The sequence below is a fragment of the Heterodontus francisci genome, chromosome 23 (assembly GCF_036365525.1).
Source record: "Heterodontus francisci isolate sHetFra1 chromosome 23, sHetFra1.hap1, whole genome shotgun sequence".
NCBI lineage: Eukaryota > Metazoa > Chordata > Chondrichthyes > Heterodontiformes > Heterodontidae > Heterodontus > Heterodontus francisci.
The window spans coordinates 3,642,133-3,661,516 of record NC_090393.1 but is presented as its reverse complement, the minus strand read 5'-3'; the positions used below and the strand labels follow the sequence as shown (position 1 = coordinate 3,661,516).

The 19,384-nt window shown below is 42.0% G+C and overlaps 2 protein-coding genes across 15 annotated transcripts in view; one reads left to right on the top strand and one right to left on the bottom strand.

Moving 5' to 3' along the window:
- Positions 1–718: 718 nt before the first annotated feature.
- arl6ip4 (ADP-ribosylation factor-like 6 interacting protein 4) lies at positions 719–12,618 on the top strand. 4 transcript variants are annotated; one of them, XM_068054563.1, is made up of 6 exons: positions 719–813; positions 2,907–2,993; positions 3,297–3,775; positions 5,672–5,780; positions 8,782–8,851; positions 12,441–12,618. In XM_068054563.1, the coding sequence occupies exons 3-6, from the start codon at positions 3,328–3,330 to the stop codon at positions 12,498–12,500; spliced, it is 687 nt and encodes a 228-aa protein (XP_067910664.1). In that variant the 5' UTR covers positions 719–813; positions 2,907–2,993; positions 3,297–3,327; the 3' UTR covers positions 12,501–12,618. The 4 variants fall into 4 exon arrangements, with proteins under 4 accessions (XP_067910664.1, XP_067910661.1, XP_067910662.1 ...); XM_068054560.1 differs by having other exon boundaries at positions 5,663–5,780; XM_068054562.1 differs by lacking the exon at positions 719–813 and adding an exon at positions 839–908 and having other exon boundaries at positions 5,663–5,780.
- Positions 12,619–14,168: 1,550 nt separating this feature from the next.
- Positions 14,169–19,384, bottom strand: part of LOC137382536 (membrane-associated phosphatidylinositol transfer protein 2) — a 512,884-nt gene continuing 507,668 nt past the window's right edge. For 10 of the 11 annotated variants that reach the window (XM_068054553.1, XM_068054552.1, XM_068054551.1 and 7 more), the window contains one exon: positions 14,169–18,698. In XM_068054553.1, the coding sequence (XP_067910654.1) occupies positions 18,375–18,698 (324 nt within the window). In that variant the 3' untranslated portion in view covers positions 14,169–18,374. The remainder of the gene's footprint in view (positions 18,699–19,384) is intronic. The other variant, XR_010977216.1, reaches the window with a different exon arrangement.

Genomic DNA, 19,384 nt, shown 5'->3' with positions numbered 1-19,384 from the left:
CAGTTTGCAGTGAGCGATTCCATCCAAGGCAGAGCACAACCTCTTTAATATAATCAACTTTATTCCAGTGGTCGGGTTGGGTCAGGCACAGGAATAAAATGAAAGGACTGGACCGGCTTGGATGTGGTTCTGTTGGGCTTGGGTTGGATTTTATTTACAGACCTGAGCTGGGCTTTATCCAGTGGGGTTCCCAACTATCCTGCTTTCGACTGAGCAGTTGGTCTCCTAAGCACTGCTACGTATCCCTAAATGTTTGTGTTATTTGCTTGATTTATAAATTACATTATTCCCTATAAAAACAAAAAATCAAATATTGTGACACTGCAGTAAAAACATTGGGCAAGTGACACGTGATTGAATGTCACATGATCAAGCATCACATGAATAGTCATATGATCAAATGTTACATTATCAAATCTCCAGGAATAGGTGAACCAGAGTTGGCAACAATAATCACATCCTTCAGAAGTATTTCTTTGGTTGTAAAAACGATTTGAGACGGTCTATGGTAATGAAAACTGTTATAGAAATGTAAATATATACGCAAAGTGTTTGAAAAAAGGCACAATCTAACGTTACTCAAACGCTCAATATTTATTTTAAATGTACTTGATATAATTCCACTTCAATGATGTTTGTTTGGAAATCAGCTGCTGGGGGGGGGGGGGCCTTTCTGTACCGGGTTTGGTTTCCGGTGCTACACAGAATGCTGCCGCATACGGCTGGGTGGCCGGAAGTGGCCGAGTCGGAGCGGAAGGGCGCGGAGTCCGAACAACAACAACAACAAGATGTGGAGGAGGAAGCGAGGCTGAGGTAAAAATAATCGCGGAAAGGCGTCTGAGTGGCAGAGAGATTGACAAACTTCACAATGGAATTGGATAAATAGCGGGAAAGGAGGATTTACAAAGGCAATAAGTAGATAATTCTTGCAAAGAGTCGGCGCGTTGGGCCGAATGGCCGCCCGTGCTGTAACCGTTTGATGATTTAATGGCTGAGGGAAAAAATAACCAATCGAGGCCTCGGGGGAGAATTCTCCTGCTCAGTGCAGTGGGATCATTTACCCGGGGCTTCTCTTTAAAGTTCCATCCAAAAGAGGACCCTCCGACAGTGCAGCACTCCCTCAGTACTGACCCTCCGACAGTGCGGCACTCCCTCAGTACTGACCCTCCGACAGTGCAGCACTCCCTCAGTACTGACCCTCCGACAGTGCGGCACTCCCTCAGTACTGACCCTCCGACAGTGCAGCACTCCCTCAGTACTGACCCTCCGACAGTGCTGCACTCCCTCAGTACTGACCCTCCGACAGTGCAGCACTCCCTCAGTACTGACCCTCCGACAGTGCTGCACTCCCTCAGTACTGACCCTCCGACAGTGCAGCACTCCCTCAGTACTGACCCTCCGACAGTGCTGCACTCCCTCAGTACTGACCCTCCGACAGTGCAGCACTCCCTCAGTACTGACCCTCCGACAGTGCAGCACTCCCTCAGTACTGACCCTCCGACAGTGCAGCACTCCCTCAGTACTGACCCTCCGACAGTGCTGCACTCCCTCAGTACTGACCCTCCGACAGTGCGGCGCTCCCTCAGTACTGACCCTCCGACAGTGCGGCGCTCCCTCAGTATTGACCCTCCGACAGTGCGGCGCTCCCTCAGTACTGACCCTCCGACAGTGCGGCGCTCCCTCAGTACTGACCCTCCGACAGTGCGGCGCTCCCTCAGTACTGACCCTCCGACAGTGCGGCGCTCCCTCAGTACTGACCCTCCGACAGTGCGGCGCTCCCTCAGTACTCCACTGGAGTGTCATCCTGGACTTTTGTGCTCGTATCCTGGGTTAGGACTTGGACCCCCAACCTTCTGAGTTTGAGGCAGGTGTGCTACCAATGAAATATTAAAAGCTATAGGGAGTGAGCAGGAGAGTGGGATTAGGTTGGGTGGGATATTGAAAAAAACACCTACACGGCCTTGATGGACTGAATGGCCTGGTTTGATGCTGGAATGTTCTCTGATCCTATTGTGTTTGATATTGTGCAGCTTCAAGTGGTGTAGGAAAGACATTAAGGTTTCTTATAATTTCTTAAAATCAGAAGCTCATTGTGAATATTCAGCATTATTCTTGGTCTGTTCAAATCCCTTACCTTTCCAGACTGGTAGCTATGCTTCTGCTGTCATTGCATTAGAAAGGTCTCTGTTCAAGCTGCTGTTGTTTAAGTATGAATTTTAAACATGGACACATGATATTCCTTTTCTAAGTACAATAACTTTGAGTTTTCAAGGCTTGCACTGAGTGTTTAGTACAAGTAGAGTCAGCACTATTAACTGGCATTGCTCTAGGTACTATTAGAGAAGGGAGGTCTGATGATCGTATAACCAGCGGCTGCTGCTGTCATAGCAGCTTTCCTTAGCTCCACTTTGAAATCCTAGTTCTCCAAAGCAATCAAGTAAGTTCTGGAGTGTGGGACAATGTTATTGGGAACGGAACCGTATACACATCTTCATTACAGCAATTCCCGTGCGGCACACTTCCATTATGTCAGTAATTGGCTTGGCTCGCTTGTAACATTTGATTGTTTCCAGCTCTTGCTCGTCCCTCCTCCTAACGATGCAGTTACAACAGGTAGAGCAGACAGAAAGCAAATCATTTGTACAGAAATCTGATTTATACCAACTCTTTCAAATCTGTAGTGCAAGCCTCATTGTCATTGCGAGGCAGTGGATGAAAGGAAATGTGAACTTGGAGTTTGAATTGTAACACTTGCCAGTAATTACTGTTCTGACATCACAGAATTGTTACAGCACAGAAGGAATCCATTCGGCCCATCGTGTCTACACCGGCTCTCCGAATGAGCAATTTACCTTATGACATTCCCCCCCCTTCTCCCTGTAACCCTGCACATTCTTCTTTTTCAGATAATAGCCTAATTCCCTTTGCCTCCACATCCATCAGGGTGTTTGGGGGGATTTAACCATCTGTCATAGTTACCAATTTAAAAAAAGGTAAGACTTGCATTTCTATAGCACCTTTCACAACCTCAGGATGTTCCAAATCACTTCATAGACAATACAGTACTGCTGAAGTGTAATGTAGGAAATGCGGCAGCCAGGCTTTGCACAGCAAGATCCCACAAACAGCAATATGATAATGAGCACATAATCTGTTTTAATGATGTTGGTTGAGGGATAAATATTGGCCAAGACACTGGGGAGAACTGACGTGCTGTTCTTTAAATAATGCTGAGAGATCGTTCACGCCCTGAGAATTCAGGCGGGGTCTTGGTTTAATGTCTATTTTCTTTTTAGATGTTTTAAATAATTTTTGGAACAAGCGAAAATGGGTCGTCATTTGAGAGAGGATTTGCAAAACAGGAGTGAATGTGAGTCAAGAAATAAAATCAAAACAAAAGAGGAAAAGAGGAAAAGGAAGCGGAGCAGCAGCAATGAAAGTCCGTCAGCTTCACGCAAACATTCTCAAAGCTCAGCACCTGCATCAAGTAAGACTGAGGGAAACACGCCAAAGAAAAAAGTCAAAAGGCAATGTAATTTGTTGTCTTCATCCTCCTCATCTTCCTCCCTTTCGTCGTCAGAGGAAGATAAGTATAAAAAAAGGAGTCACGGTTCGAAGAAAAGGAAAGGCAAGGGCAAAAAAGGAAAGAAAAAAAGAAAAAAGGAGAAAAAGAAACTGAAGAAGAAAATGAAGATGAAAAATGAAATACTCATGGACGTGAGGGTTCCTAGTGAGGGAACAGCTGGGCGTTTGGAAGAGGAGCACACTGTGATAGGTAACACCATACTGACTGAGGCCTCTGGGCCTTCCACTCTTCGTTGTTGAAAGAGATTTAGAGTTAAAATTGGGCAAGTATGAAAAGGTGAATTAGTTTTCCGCAGTAATGTGTTCCCACACACACACACCATGACTGATTCAGCTTGGGCCTTTCTGAGTTGAACCTGCATCTCTTGGATTCTACTTCTATTTAAATACACTGAATCCCAAGTGGTGATAAATTGCAGCTTCAGCATGTATGTACACTTGCCAACAACAGACACAAGTTTGATCAGATCTTGGCTGAGCTCCCAGAAAGTGGGGGGGTGGGGGAGGGAGACAGAAAGAGAGCTGTACAACAGCAGGAGAGGGAGAGAAAGGGGGAGAGTGAGAGAGCTATATAGTGAGAGGGAGAGAGCTGTACAACAGCAGGAGTGAGAGAGGGTGGGAGAGGACGGGCTACACAATGGTGAGGGAGAGAAAGGGGGAGAGTGAGAGCTGTTTAGTGAGGGGGAGAGAGGGAGGGAGAAGAAGAGCTGTATAACAGTGGGAGAGAATGAGAGCTGCACAATAGTAGGGGAGAGGGAGAGAGAGAGAGAGCTGTACAACAGCGAGTGCCTCTGACTTAAGGGAAGAGTAAAAAGTGGCAGGAAAGTTCCCCGGCCAGTCTCCGAGAAATTCACTACCCAGAATGTCCAATCTCCTCCCACTGGTGGAGGACGGTTGGAGGCAGGAGGTGCAATACCAGTTTAAAAAAAGTGAACTGTGACTATGCAAGAGAGATCAATATTGTGGTGTTACAGGAATAATACTCCCAAGAGCACGTGTGCAGAACCTACCAGAACACTCTGAGAATTGATTTCAGATTTTTTTAAAAACCTGGGAATGAAAATTCTGTTCTCAGTAGAAGTGACCATGAAGCTGTCATTGTTGTAAACCCCCAACTGGTTCACTTTTGTCCTTGCGGGAAGGAAAACTGCCATATTATCCACTCTGGGCCTCTGTGACTCTTGTCCCACATACCGTAGATGACGCCTAACTGTCCTGTGAAGTAACTGAGCAAGTCCCTCAATTGTGGCAAACAGCTACTGGTTCCAGAAGCTGGCTCACCACCACCTTGTCAGGGTAACTAGGAAAGAGCAATAAATGTTGTCTTTGCCAGCAACGCCTACATCCCACGGATAAATAAAAGAAAATTAACAAAAGACAGTAGTACAGAAATCTTTTAATCGCCAGTAATTTAGTCACCTCCCTCTCCTCGTTCAGAATCCTCCAAACCCTTCCCTTCGACTGTACCTTTCCCTCTTGCTCAGAGTTTGATGTTTCTCTTCATGACTTTGGGTGGCGCAGTGGTTAGCACCGCAGCCTCACAGCTCCAGCGACCTGGGTTCGGTTCTGGGTACTGCCTGTGCGGAGTTTGCAAGTTCTCCCTGTGACCGCGTGGGTTTCCGCCGGGTGCTCTGGTTTCCTCCCACAGCCAAAGACTTGCAGGTTGATCGGTAAATTGGCCATTGTAAATTGCCCCTAGTGTAGGTAGGTGGTAGGAGAATTGAGGGAAGTTGGGGATGTGGTAGGAAATATGGAATTAATGAAATATGGGATTCATGTTGGATTAGTATAAATGGGTGGCTGATGGTCGGCACAGAATTGGTGGGCTGAAGGGCCTGTTTCAGTGCTGTATCTCTCAATGACTAAGTACTGACACCTCTCCCTGTGGCAAGAAATGCCAAATGTTATATGTTGCATTTTTTCAGTCTTCCTTTAAAGGAGGGAAAGTGAAAGGGGCAGCAAAGGTTATACTACACATCTACCTTGCTATAACGTGTGCATACCTCGCTATAACACACGTGTGTACCTTGCTATAACACACGTGTGTACCTCGCTATAACACATGCTAACCTTTTAGACGTTACAGACGAACAGAAAGCTCGAATTCAGGCCATGCGACCAATGACAAGAGAGGAGTGGGACGCCAGGCAAAGCATCATTCGACGAGTCGTGGATCGAGAGACTGGCAGGTCAAGGTAAAGTTGTTGGATTAACCCAGTGCGCGCACAATTTACTTGGCAGGTTTGAAAGATCCTCACTACAAACTTTATCGAAACAATATCAGTTTAGTTTAAAGCCCATTTTACTCTGTTATAAAGAGAACGCCAGAGGACTGAGCAGTAGTAACACTGACCCGTTAAAGATTAGTTGTGTTAAGATTAGTACAAAAGGATGAATGGGGACATAATCACAAAATGCTGGAAATGTATGGTTTAGTCTGTCTGCATGTTAAAATAAATATCAGTTAAATTCTGAGTAAGTAGTACACTGGAAAGATTTAACTCCTTCAGATGCTGACCGACCTGCTGAGTAGTTGCCCCATTCTAAAATACATACTTCTCTTCCATTAGAACAGAGGAAGAGGAGAATCAAATTTTAGGAAATAAGACAATTAAATAAATGGAAATTTAATGGGAAATTAAATCGATGCCAGGATGCTTTCCATTCATAATATGTTCTATATTCACAAATGCATGTTTATAAAATTACCCTCAACATTTTAAAATTTCTAATCTTTGTGAAGACCTACGATAATATCACTGATAAGATACTGTCTGATGCGACTGCACTAAACGCAGTCAATGCTCGGACCGCAGACCATTGTAGCCTGTTCTCTGAGTTAGGCAACTTTACAACAGCTTCAGGCTGTTTCAGAACCACAATCACAATTGCCTTCATGGGAGTCACTCTGGATCTAGTGATGTCACAGCAGATGGATCTCCCCAGAAAGATTTGGCATAAAAAAAAATCAGTTAACTTATTTTTGTGTATATATTTTTTGGAAATTGAATGGAGAATACCTTGAATCAAAATTGCTTTTATGTTTTATGTACCATTATCCAGATGAGCAGAGTTGAATGGTGAAAATCCCATCAATACTGACCTTTAAAGATAGTGTCCTGGAAATAGGTGTCCGCTGTGACTCAGTGGGTAGCGCACTGTCTTCTCGAATCAGAAGGTCATGGGTTCAAGTTGTGCTCCAGAGAATTGAGCCCATAATCCAGGCTTGCACTGCCATTGCAGTACTAAAGGAGTGCTGCATGGGCAGAGCTACTGTCTTTTGGATGAGACTTTAAACGGAGGCCACATCTGCCCTCTCAGGTGGATGGAAAAGATCCCACAGCACTATTTGAAGAACAGGGCAGTTCTCCCTGGTGCCTTGGCCAACATTTATCCCTCAATCAACACATTACAACAGTGACTGCCCTTCAAATGTACTTCATTGGCTGTAAAGTGCTTTGGGTTCTGAGGTTGTGAAAAGCACTATATAAATGAAAGTTCTTCAGAAAATTCCACATGCATTCATAATATGCAGTTTATAGAGTTTGTTAACTTACTGTACACTATTTTAGAATGTGCCTGCAGCAATGATATTACTGTATAATTCAGATGTGTGATCAGTGTTGCACTGAGGCTGCAGAACACTCATGAAACCTGCAATTTAAAATTACATACACCGCACGTAGATTAGATAGAACAAGAAACACAGAGGTCTGTGCTGAAGGAAGTGAACTAATGGGTTTGGATTGTATTTATAATTTGTTCCAGCTTTACTGCTGCACTTTGACTGTTGGATAACAGTGACTGAATAAGTGAACGTCCGATTTTATTGCATGTTTTTGGAATCGTATTCCGGGATCCTGCCCGGTTTGCTAAAAGACCGCAATTTTTAAAAAGTTATTTGTTCATGGGATATGGGCGTCTATTGGGCATTTATTGCTCATCCTTAGTTGCCCTTGAGAAGGTGGTGGCGAGCTGATACAGTCCATGTGGTGTAGGTACACCCACAGAGCAGTTAGGGAGGCAAAATCATTGGATTGACAGTGGAAACTCAGCAAATGTGGGATTTCATTGACCCGTGGAACATGGTGCTAACAACCTGCCTGCTTAAAACATTTAGGGACTCCATGTGATATGAGAAAATTAGCTGAAGGAAATATTGAACCTTAAATCCACGTCCCATCCAAAGGCAGTAAAATCAGAATTGATTTCTGTAATAACTTGGTGCTTTCGCTTGGTGGCACTGTGTACCACACCACTGATTGCACTGAATCCTAACAGAGGTAGTATCACTGCTTCAGTCCAGAGTTCTGCTTTTCACTGTATTCTGGGATTTACCTGCAGTTTTTGGGAGGTCTGAGTATTTCAAACGACTTTCAAAGAAAGGAGTTTGTTTTTCATATCTTCACTTTCTTCCCTGGGAGAACAGTGTGATGTAGTGGAAGGATTCACAGGCGACATTGCTTCCATGGCTGTGACCATCTCTATACCAGCCGAGATAGGGGAATTAGTTCTCTACAGTGGGAGGATTTTATGGGCTTCCACAACTCATACAGTGAAGTGGGGGATGGGTCAGCCACATCCACCGTATCAGAGAATCCCATTGGATATCTACCTGGAATTCTGAGCCGGCGTTCCGGTATCCACTTGCTGGGACTGTTTGGAGTGGGGTTCCAACCTGGGACCTTGTAACTTGGAAGTGGAAATGCTACCACTCCAGGAATTGCTCATTTGTGACATTTGTACAATAATCTTGCAACAATATGAGTAGATTGCAGAGGATAAACATTGAATACAGTGGATTGATTGAGTCAAAGTATTTGTCTTTCTTTATTCTACCTGCTTCTATTGTGGCCACTGATGGGCAATTTGACACATTACTGTGAGATAGGAAAAAAACAGTAAGGGAGAAATTATTTTTGCTTATACAGCACTGTGTGACACTCCTGTACGTGTCAGATATCCACAAGAATTAAGCTTGATTATGGATACAGCAGCTGAAAACTCATTTATAGCCTCCTCCTGTGCCGTAACCATTCTATGATACTGTAAACAGATCTTTAATTTACACAGTAAACGTGTTTCTCCTTGACAGCTTTGAACAGTGGTTATAATACTGATTTTATTACTTTTAGATAAACGAAAAGACTAAAAATTACATAAACATATTAACTTGCATTTTAAATTACTTTGCAGGATTATTAAAGGTGATGGTGAAGTTCTGGAAGAGATCGTTAGCCAAAAGAGACACAAAGAAATAAATAAGGTAAAACAAGTTCGAATTGTACTGAAGCACATTTTGCAACAGATTTTGGTGGTCCCACTCTAACCACACCACGGGAACTGGTTTTAATGAGGTGATTCTTTTTTTCCTAATAAAACTCCTGTAATTTTATAGTAACATTTCCCCATGGGTATCCTCTGGTCAGGTTATGGGATGATATCACCTAAAAACATTCCCACAAATACATTGCTGATTCTGTTCTTGCTCAGAGGTGCATGTGGCTGGGGCACAGAATTTCCTCACCTCTTTATTCCAGAGTATCACTGAGCAAACCTTATCCTCAAGTAAAGATGTCAGATGAGAGGAGGGTTGAAGTTATACTTTCCCATCCAGCCAACAGATCACTTTTATTGATGTTTTATGCAGCTGCGGTGCAGGTAAAGGAAGAGGAGGTTATTCAGCTCCTCGAGCCTGCTGTGCCATTTGATCTGTACCTTTCATTCACCTTAGTACCCTTAGCTAACAAAAATCTATCAATCTCGGCATCCACAGCCTTTTGGGAGAAGAGGAGAAACAAACTAAATTGTACTTAATTGAAATTTCTTTTGGAAAAGATATCTTGGCTTTGAAGCGGGTGCAGCACAAATTCACCATAATGATAATGGCTAAAAAGGTTAAATTATGAAGACAGGCTGCATAGACTAGGCTTGTATTCCCTCGAGTTTAGAATATTGAGGTGATCTAGTTTCATCTAAGATTGATCTAATCAAGGTGTTTAAAATGGTAAGGGATTCAATAGAGTAGATACAGAGAAATTATGCTTATGACAGATGCCAGGTAGAAAATACTATTGAGAACCAGGCTGAATATAAAAGGTCCAGAGGGGAAGTGAAAAAGCAAATAAGAGAAGCAAAGAGAGCATGAAAAGAGACTGGCAGCTAGCATTAAAGGAAATCCCAGAGTTTTCTATAGGCATATAAATAGTAAAAGGGTGATAAAGGGAGGAGTGGGGCCGATTAGGGACCAGAAAGGGGATTTACCCATGGAGGCAGAGACCATAGCTGAGGTATTAAATGAATACTTTGCATCTGTCTTTACCAAGGAAGAAGATGCAGCCCAGGCAATGTTGAAAGCGGGGGTAAGTCAGACACTAGAGGGGTTTCAAATTGATAAAGAGGAAATATTAGATAGGCTGTCTGTACTTAAAGTGGATAAAGCACCAGGATCATATGAGAAGCACCCAAGGATACTGAGGGAAATGAGGGTGGAAAATGCAGAGACACTGGACATAATTTTTCAGTCTTCCTTAGACTCGAGAGTGGTGCCAGAGGACTGGAGAATTGCAAACGTTACACCCTTGTTCAAAAAAGGGTGTAAAGGTAAGCCCAGCAATTACCAGCCAGTCAGTTTAACTTTGGTGGTGGGAAAACGTCTAGAAAAAAATAATTCGGGACAAAATCAATAGTCATATGGACAAATGTGAGTTAATTAAGGAAAGCCAGCATAGATTTCTTAAGGGAAAATCATGTGTAACTAACTTACTGGAGTTTTTTGAGGAGGTAACAGAGAGGGTTGATTAGGGCAATGCTGTTGATGTGGTGTATATGGACTTTCAAAAGGCGTTTGATACAGTGTCACACAACAAACTTGTGCGCAAACTTGTAGCTCATGGAATAAAAGGGACAGTTGCAACATGGATACAAAATTGGCTGCGTGACAGGAAACAAAGAGTAGTGGTTAATAGATGTTTTTTGGGCTGGAGGAAGGTTTGTAGTGGAGTTCCCCAGGGATCAGTTTTGGGACCCTTGCTTTTCCTAATGTATATTAATGACCTAGACCTTGGTGTGCAGGGCACAATTTCAAAGTTTGCAAATGATACAAAACTTGGAAGCATTGTGAACAGTGAGGCAGATAGTGTAGAACTTCAAAAGGACATAGACAAGCTGTTGGAATGGGCAGACAGGTGGCAGATGAAGTTTAATGCAGAGAAATGTGAAGTGATTCATTTTGCTAGGAAGAACATGGAGAGACAATATAAAATAAAGAGTACAATTCTAAAGTGGGTGCAGGAGCAGAGGGACCTGGGTGTATATGTGGATAAGTCATTGAAGGTGGCAGGACAGGTTGAGAGAGTGGTCAATAAAGCATAGAATGTCCTGGGCTTTATTAATATTCAAGTCACACAGTGATTTTCATAAGATTCAATGAGATGTCACAATAACAGTTGCTGATACAAAAACAAACCATTAAATAATTCGGCTCAGCTATAGTTGGGCGCTGTTACTTTGGTTTTATTGTGTGTGATTGGGTCGTGGGAGAAGCTTTACTCATGGTCATAGAATCATTATTACACAGAAGGAGGCCATTCAGTCCATGCCGACTCGCAGTAGAGGAGTTCAGTCAGTCCCACTCCCCTGCTCTACCCCGTAGCCCTGTAAGTTTATTTCCCTCAAGTGCCCATCCAATTTCCTTTGAAATCACTAATTGTCTCTGCTTCCACCACCCTCATAGGCAGTGAGTTCCAAGTCATTACCACTACAAGGAACGCACAAAATTAACATAAAATAAAAACAAGAAATGCTGGAAATATTCTGGCAGCATCTGTGGAGAGAGAAACAGAGTTAACGTTTCTGGTCAGTTCTGATGAAGGTTCACTGACCTGAAACGTTAACTCTGCTTCTCTCTCCACAGATGCTGCCAGACCTGCTGAGTATTTCCAGCATTTCTTGTTTTTATTTCAGATTTCTAGCAACTGCAGTATTTTGCTTTTATTTTAGCACAAAGTTAACATGCAGGTGCAGCAGGCTATTAGGAAGGCAAATGGCATGTTGGCCTTTATTGCAAGGGGATTGGAGTACAGGAATAAAGAAATCTTACTAAAATTGTATAGGGCTTTGGTGAGACCGCACCTGGAATACTCTTGCAGTTTTGGTCTCCACATTTAAGAAAAGATATACTTGCGCTGGAGGCGGTGCAGTGAAGATTTACTAACTTGGTCCCTGGGATGATGGGCTGTGTAAATTGGGCCTATAATGTTCTGGAGTTTAGAAGAATAAGAAGCGATCTAATTGAGACGTACAAGATTCTGAAAGGGCTTGATAGGGTAGAAGCTGAGAAATTGTTTCTGCTGGTTGGGGAATCTAGAACACAGGGACATTGTCTCAGGATAAGGGGCTGATCATTCAGGACTGAGCTGAGGAGAAATTACTTCACTTACAGGGTTGTGGATGCGCCACTGTTGAAGACATTTAAGGCTGGTATAGACAGATTTTTGGTCTCTCAGGGCATCAAGGGATAGGAAAGTGAAATTGAAGCCCAAGATCAGCCATGATCGTATTGAATGGTGGAGCAGGCTTGATGGGCCATATGGTCTACTTCTGCTCCTAGTTCTTGTGTTCTCATTATGTAAAAAAGTTGTTCCTCACATCTCCCCTGCATTTTTTGCCCATAACCTTAATTCTGTGTCTCCTAGTCTTTGTACCATCAGTAATGGGAACAGCTTTTCTTTGTCTAGCGTATCTAAACCTGTCATAATCTTGTACACCTCTATCAAATCTCCCCTTAATTTCCTTTGCTCCAAGGAGAACAACCCCACCTTCTCCAACCTAATTATAACTTGTTGGTTTTGCAGTTTGCGACAATGGGCGATGGATTCACTTTCCAGGTGAGAATGGGCCTAAATCAAAGGTGACGAGGTGAAAGCCTTTGGGAATGCTGGAGTTTTCAACTCATACATGCTGTGATTTTAAAAAAAAATTTGAGGATGACATTTCATTAGCTTTTAATAAAGTGTCATAGTTGCAATTTTATTGTTTGTGTTGTAAAATAACTCAAGTTTCAGCTTCCTAATGACAATATGATCAGTCACTGAAATTGGTTGTGCTGATTGTTCAGTTTTACAGTGAATTACAGTCCATTAGTGAATCAAACACATGCAGATGCTCTAAGTGAACCCAATGGATGCAGTTTTTTCTTCCCAGATGCTGCAGGGTAATTACTTGAAGTGATTAAGAAGAAAAATGGAGAGTTTGTGGTTGCTGTGCCAATTAATTGAAAGTTTCCATACACTGCATTGAATTTTTCACTGGGGAGAAAATAAGTTGCGAGTGAATTGGCAGAAATCCTTCATTGTGCGAGAGAAGGAAGGAGATCAAGTGATTCTTCCTACATAGTATTGAGAAAAGTCTGGATCCAGGAGAAAGTGATGATTAGTTGCAGGTACTTCCTTAAATTCATTCTTAGCATGTGGGTGCCACTGGCAAGACAGGCATTTATTGCATATCCCTAATATAACCGAGTGAGTTTGTAGTTAAGAGGCAACCACGTTGGTGTGGGTCTGGAGTCACATTTTGACTAGACTGGGTAAGGACAGTAAATTTCCTAAAATTTGAGTGTTTTAAATCCAGATTTTGTTAAACTGAATTTAAATGCTCAAATTACCATTGCGATTTGAACACTCATTCTCTGGATTAGTAATAACATAACCACTACATAACTGTACTATTTAAGCCACATGCAGTACTGAGGGAGTGCTGCACTGTTGGTGATGCCATTGTTTAGATGAGACATTAAACTGAGCCCCATAAGTCTGTTCGGGTATTTGGTTGTATGTAAAAGATCCCACGGCACTTTATAATAGCAGGGAGTTCTGTCCGTATCCTGGTCACCATTTATCCCTCAAACAACACCATCAAAATCAGATTAACCGATTCTTAATCTCACTGCTGTTTGTGGAATCTTGATTTGCACAAATTGCTGCCATGTTTGCCTATAAAATAAGGGGGACGATATTCATAAGTTACTGGGACAGCCCGAGGATGTGGAAGATGCTATAGAAATGTTAGCTCTTTCTCTCGGCAATTCAATCAAACCACATCCTGAACAACTGTCCCTCAGCCAATTCCGTGATGCAATCACTGGCAGTGCAGCATTCCCTCAGTGTGGCACTGAAGCATCAGCCTAGATTTCGTGATCAAGTCCCAGAATGGGGCTTGAATTCAGAACCCTTATCGGGGCGGTGTTGGTATAGTTACAGTCACATTGATCGACCAGAAGCCTGAGCCCATGAATGCGACAGATACTGCTGCATGTCAGTTCCATGTTCCAATGGCAGAGCCAAAAACTCTTCCCTATGGAATGGTTGTTAAACCACCTTTGACTTATTGCAATGGACTAAAATAATCAGCCATTTACTCCATCATCTATTAACCTCCCATTCTGTTAAAATCTTCTTTAACTTCAGAAATGTCATACTGAAATCAAGCCCTTAGTTGTCCCCATCGTCAGGGTACTGCTAACAGATTGGTCATTTAGTCAGCACCAGGATCACAAGTAATGAAGAAAACACAAAGAAAAGTAATGCTGTCCCATTTTCATTTAATCCATATAACGTACAATTATGCACAAAAGCACACCCAGGCATAATAATGCATGACAACAGCCAGCAGTAGAAGTTTGTGCAAGTATGGAGTATTACATACAAGTGAACAGATCTCAAAACACCTCTCTCTACACCCTTACACTAAACTAAAATCTAAGGAATGGAGACCCGGGGCAGCAGATTAAATCTAACATAGCATTTAATTAATTTGGGCTGTGCAGCTATTTAACAGGTCGAGCAAATTGTACACAATTTTCAGTTGCAGTACTTGTGTTTATATGTAACATTTCTATAAATAAAATATAACAAACACTTCTGAATAAAAAAATTACTGTCGAAGTTATCAATATATCCATGGATTTTGCACAACAGAGGATGTGAGGCTTCAGCAGCTAATGCTTAAATGCAGCGAGTTGTCTTCCCTTTAATCAGCAAGACGACTAAGTGTTCAGGTGCTTGTGAAGGGTGGGGCTGGATTTATTAGTGACCCTTTGGTGAGTTGTAAAGAGCGCTACTAACCTGCATCATTGTGTTTGTCTGCCATGTATTACTCAGGACTGGATGATATTTATACTGAGCTATTGGTCAGTACAATAACCTTATAACCTGTTACTGCAGCAGTGCTGCATGCAGAGTGTAAATAGAACAAATTGGTAAAATAAATGCTTTTAAACATTGCATGCTTAACTGCAGTTTTTAAAGCAAGTGCTGGATTATCCCTCAGCATCGACTGCAACTTTACAGGGCCTTAAATCGAACTGTCAGTGCGATAAATAGGCTTTGTGATTTGGAATTAACTCAGAAAATGTTGTGCAAAATAAACTTGCTATAATTTGTACTGATACTGAGAGTTAAAAATCATTATTTCTACATAATGGCATTGTGTAACAGTGCAGTGAAATTCCATGGTGCTAAGTGCAGTTACACCCCTTGTATTGCTGATCTGCCAGTATAACAGTACAAGTGCCAGATGCATATCGAGTGTGTCTGATGGTGGAGATCTGAATGTGCAGCTCTGATGGGTTTACACCACGGCCACATACATCACTTCTGATAGTTACAATACAGACTCAAGCCAGACTTCTGAATCTTCTAACCCTAGTTGGTTAGGAGTATACACAGGGTACAAGTGACAGTGGTGTGATGTAATCAGTGCCAGACTTGTAGGGGAAGGGGAGAGAGGAAACATAAAAACAAGATATTTGGCATGTAATTTTTTTTTAAACTAGAAACCCCTGCACTTATTTTCCCACTGTTTTGTAATGGCTTAACTTGCTTCAGTCTTTCAGTGGAATTTTGGCAGCTTCATAAGGGTCTGAAAGTTTCCGAATGAAAAGTTCTATATTTCAAATTATTATACAGGGAAGCTAAGCTATTATAAGTTCTGTCTGTGATTGAAAGCAAAGGAAGCTGGTATCCAATGCAAACTCCATACAGTGCAGGGATCATGGACTCGTCTTGGAAGCTTTGGATTGCCACATCCAGCACACTGGGTTATAAATTCTACCTATGTATAAAAATTGGGTCCATATTCTGAAACTCAAGAAGATGCCAGTTCCCCATCTTTCAGAAGAGTGACAGAATTAATGCTTTAACCTGGAGTCACCAAAAGGTCACACTCATTCCAGTCCACCCACTACACTGATTGTCAATGCCATGGTTACCGATTATGAATAGTGGTTGTAGATTGCGCTTGTGCAATGTCAAATTATCCTTGGTCCATAAACAATTCTATATATAATGTTCAAAACAAAATTCTGTGTTTCAAATATTAATAAAATCTGAAGGATTTGTCACCTCCTGCAGTTAATCTACACAAATAAATACCTCTTGCCTTATTTAGACATACATTTACATATCTTGCTTTACACTATCTACACACATTTGTTACAGAACATTTCCAACATCCCCCTGTACAGTGCATCTGTTACCTGGTTTAATTTTCGTTCTTGTGTGCTAGGTTTTGGGATTTGCCAAAAATCATCTCAGTTCCACATTCCTTTTAACAATTTAATCATTCAGGTCGATCTAGTATGTGAACTGGCATCTAATATTAAACATGGACAAACCTTTCAGTGGCAGGAAAGCATAACAAATACCAATTAAATTGAAACAGTTCCAGGTGGGTTAAATGGACTTAAGTGCAGTTATAGAGAATGGGAACAGCAAAGTATTGCAGTCCAAAACGATGCAAGTTGGTCCTGCAGACAATCGTTCCCCTCCCCAACACATTACTGAGCTGAGGGTGGAGAGTTCCATTCACTCACTCAACTGCCTTCTGAAAGCTAGCCTATGGCTGGTGAGTGATGAAAGCTACCAATGGAAAAAGGGAAATTAGTATCGCTAACAGATTATCAGAAAGGTATTCAAGTGAGCAGGCTTTCTGAATTGGAAATTTGCTTACTTAAAAAAAAAAAATCCTTTGGGAAAAATGCATTCACTGTCATTACCTGTAGTGCTGTCATTAAGAAGTGAGAAACAGGATCCATTGTTGTTGTGAGGAATGTTGCGTTTAGCTCCTTTTCCTTCCTTAAAGTTGCCAAATTGAGAGTCATGTATTTTCAAGGACTTGAGGGTGGTTAACAGCTTTCAATTCCCCCCCCCCTCCCAACCCCAACACAAACAATTCAGACACTAAGTTATGATGTCTGAAATGAACCACAAACCCTAACCACTTAAGCTTTTGTTACTATTGGAAGCACATGGGTTGACTTACTTTCAAAACTTGATCTGAATGAATGGATTCTGCCAACTGTCTCAATACGTGTAGTAATGTAGCACTCAGTTGTTATTGTAAAATGAAATACCATTTTATACATGCGTATGGAACACGGGTGGCTTTCTTGCATCAGCTCTGTAATAAAATCAATGCATTAGTCGCACACCCTGTACTTCAGGGGGAAGGGGTAAAATAAACTGTCGACATGAACATGCAGAAATGTCTTATTTAATGAACAGGAAATCAAACTGTCTATAGAACATAAAGAAGCTTAAAGCAACTGTCAACTTAGCATCATTGTTCTAAAGGCAAATTCCTTGTGTTCATACTTTCCTTAAACTCCCACCATCTGGCACTGTAGCTAGAAGATAATGTACTGACTTGATCTCGGCCCTCTGGGTTGGTGCACACTTGACTAATGACCATTTTTTAACCCTAAAGACCAACTTTGTTTTTTTCATTACACCTTTTTAATCACTTCTGCTTCTTTATCACTCTTCCTGCCAATGCAAGTCTGTGCGCTCGAGTTAGAATCACAGCATTTCAGTGTAGGTGAAATGCAAATTCAACTGACAGCAGACCTCCCAGAATGAAGCAAAGACTTTAAAGGAATTACAGATACTGATCACGACCAACTTTGAATTTCATTTGGCGTGAGATCTCATTTATAATTAACCTTTCATCACTGCAAAAATGGATGCTGTTCCTTTGGATGGTATTAAGTTTCTTGTTAGAGAGTCTACTAAACCAAGTTCTTTTTAAACAATGGCTTATTTTTTCTCTCGGACGGTTCAAACTACGATTTCAGACAATTTGGCAAGCTGCCTTGGATGAATCCTCACACCATCACAATCTACACACAAGAGGATTATTACTCTGACATTGATAAGTAACTATCATGCACTACTAGGGACAATGTAGTGACACAAGATAGTAACAGACTTCCAATCTAAAGTTAATCAGTGCAAAAACTGAGGTTTTACAGTATTGAGTTACTAAAGCTAAACTGCATGAAAAATAACAGCTAATCGTATGTGACTTTCCTGCTGAATTTCAAGGAAACTTGGAAAAATGTCTGATCTTTAACAGAAACCTAGTGAATTAAAGGTACTAGAAGTTACTGTGGACAGAAGGCATGGATATTTACAATAGTCACTCCCAAAACCTGAATAGAAAAGATGCAGAATTAAGCAGGTTCTAAAAGTCTGAACTACGTCTCTATGACTAAGTTAAGGTTAACTTATCAGCTAGTGTTCCACAAATGCAACACTGCATTGTTAAGGCCTGCAGTTCACACTAAACACAATGAGTTCACGTCTTCAGTATCTATTTGTTAGCACCATGGTACCCATTCACCCGCAGTGCTTGCTTCAACGCTTGCGTCACCAGCAAATTTCTCATTTGCCATGTCGACTAATTATCCTGAAGCCAACTTGCCACCTCCTCCCTGTGTCTTGCTGCTTCAGTTAAACGCCAGATTCCAGTTTCGATGTGCCTGTGCGACCCCAGCACCCTGCAGTGATGCTCATGCTCCTCTGACTGCGCTCCTTGTCTCGATCTCGCTCGCTGTCAGACTGGCTGTGTGTCCGCTCGGGTTTTGGGGGTGTGGATGACGTTTGCTGACTGGAGATGGTGCGCAGCAAGTGGTTCCGTTTCCTCAGGAAGTCCGTCTGCCCGGGTAACCCAAAGCTGCCCTTACGCAGCATCATTCTGGAGTTACCTTTAGCAGGGCCTGATCGATGGTTATACTCCAACTGGGATAGATGTGCTGCATATCCATCCGATAAAAACTAGAGGAGCACAACACAACTGTCAACAATACATGTCTTTCGTTGGGTCTTAAGAAAATGTGTGAATGTTCATTAAATGGCCAAAGACCAGAAAATTCCACTTCTTTAAAAGAAAAGGGCCAAGAAACCTCATTAAAGACTTGCATTTCTATAGCACCTTTCACAACCCCAGGGCATCCCAAAGCGCTTTATTGCAACAAAGTACTTTTGAAGTGCAGTAGTCACCATTAAAATGTAGGAAATATGGCAGCCAATTTATGCACAGCAAGGTCCCATAACCAGTATTGAAATAAATGTTATAAAAGCAAAATAGTGCAGATGCAGGAAATCTGAAATAAAAACAGGAAGTGCTGGAAATACTCAGTAGGTCTAGCAGCATCTGTGGAGAGAGAAACAGTTAACGTTTCAGGTCTATGAACTTCAGGTCACAGAACTGAAACATTAACTGTTTCTCTCTACAGATGCTGCCAGACCTACTGAGTATTTCCAGCACTTCCTGTTTTTATTTGAAATAAATGTTAGTTGAGGGATAAATATTGGTGCAGGACAGCAGGGAAAACTCCCCTCTCTTTGAATAGTGCCATAGGATCTTTTACGTCCACCTAAGAGGGCAGTCAGGGCCTTGGTTTAACGTCTCATCCAAAAACAGAACTTCTGACAGTTCAACACCGCCTCAGCACTGCACT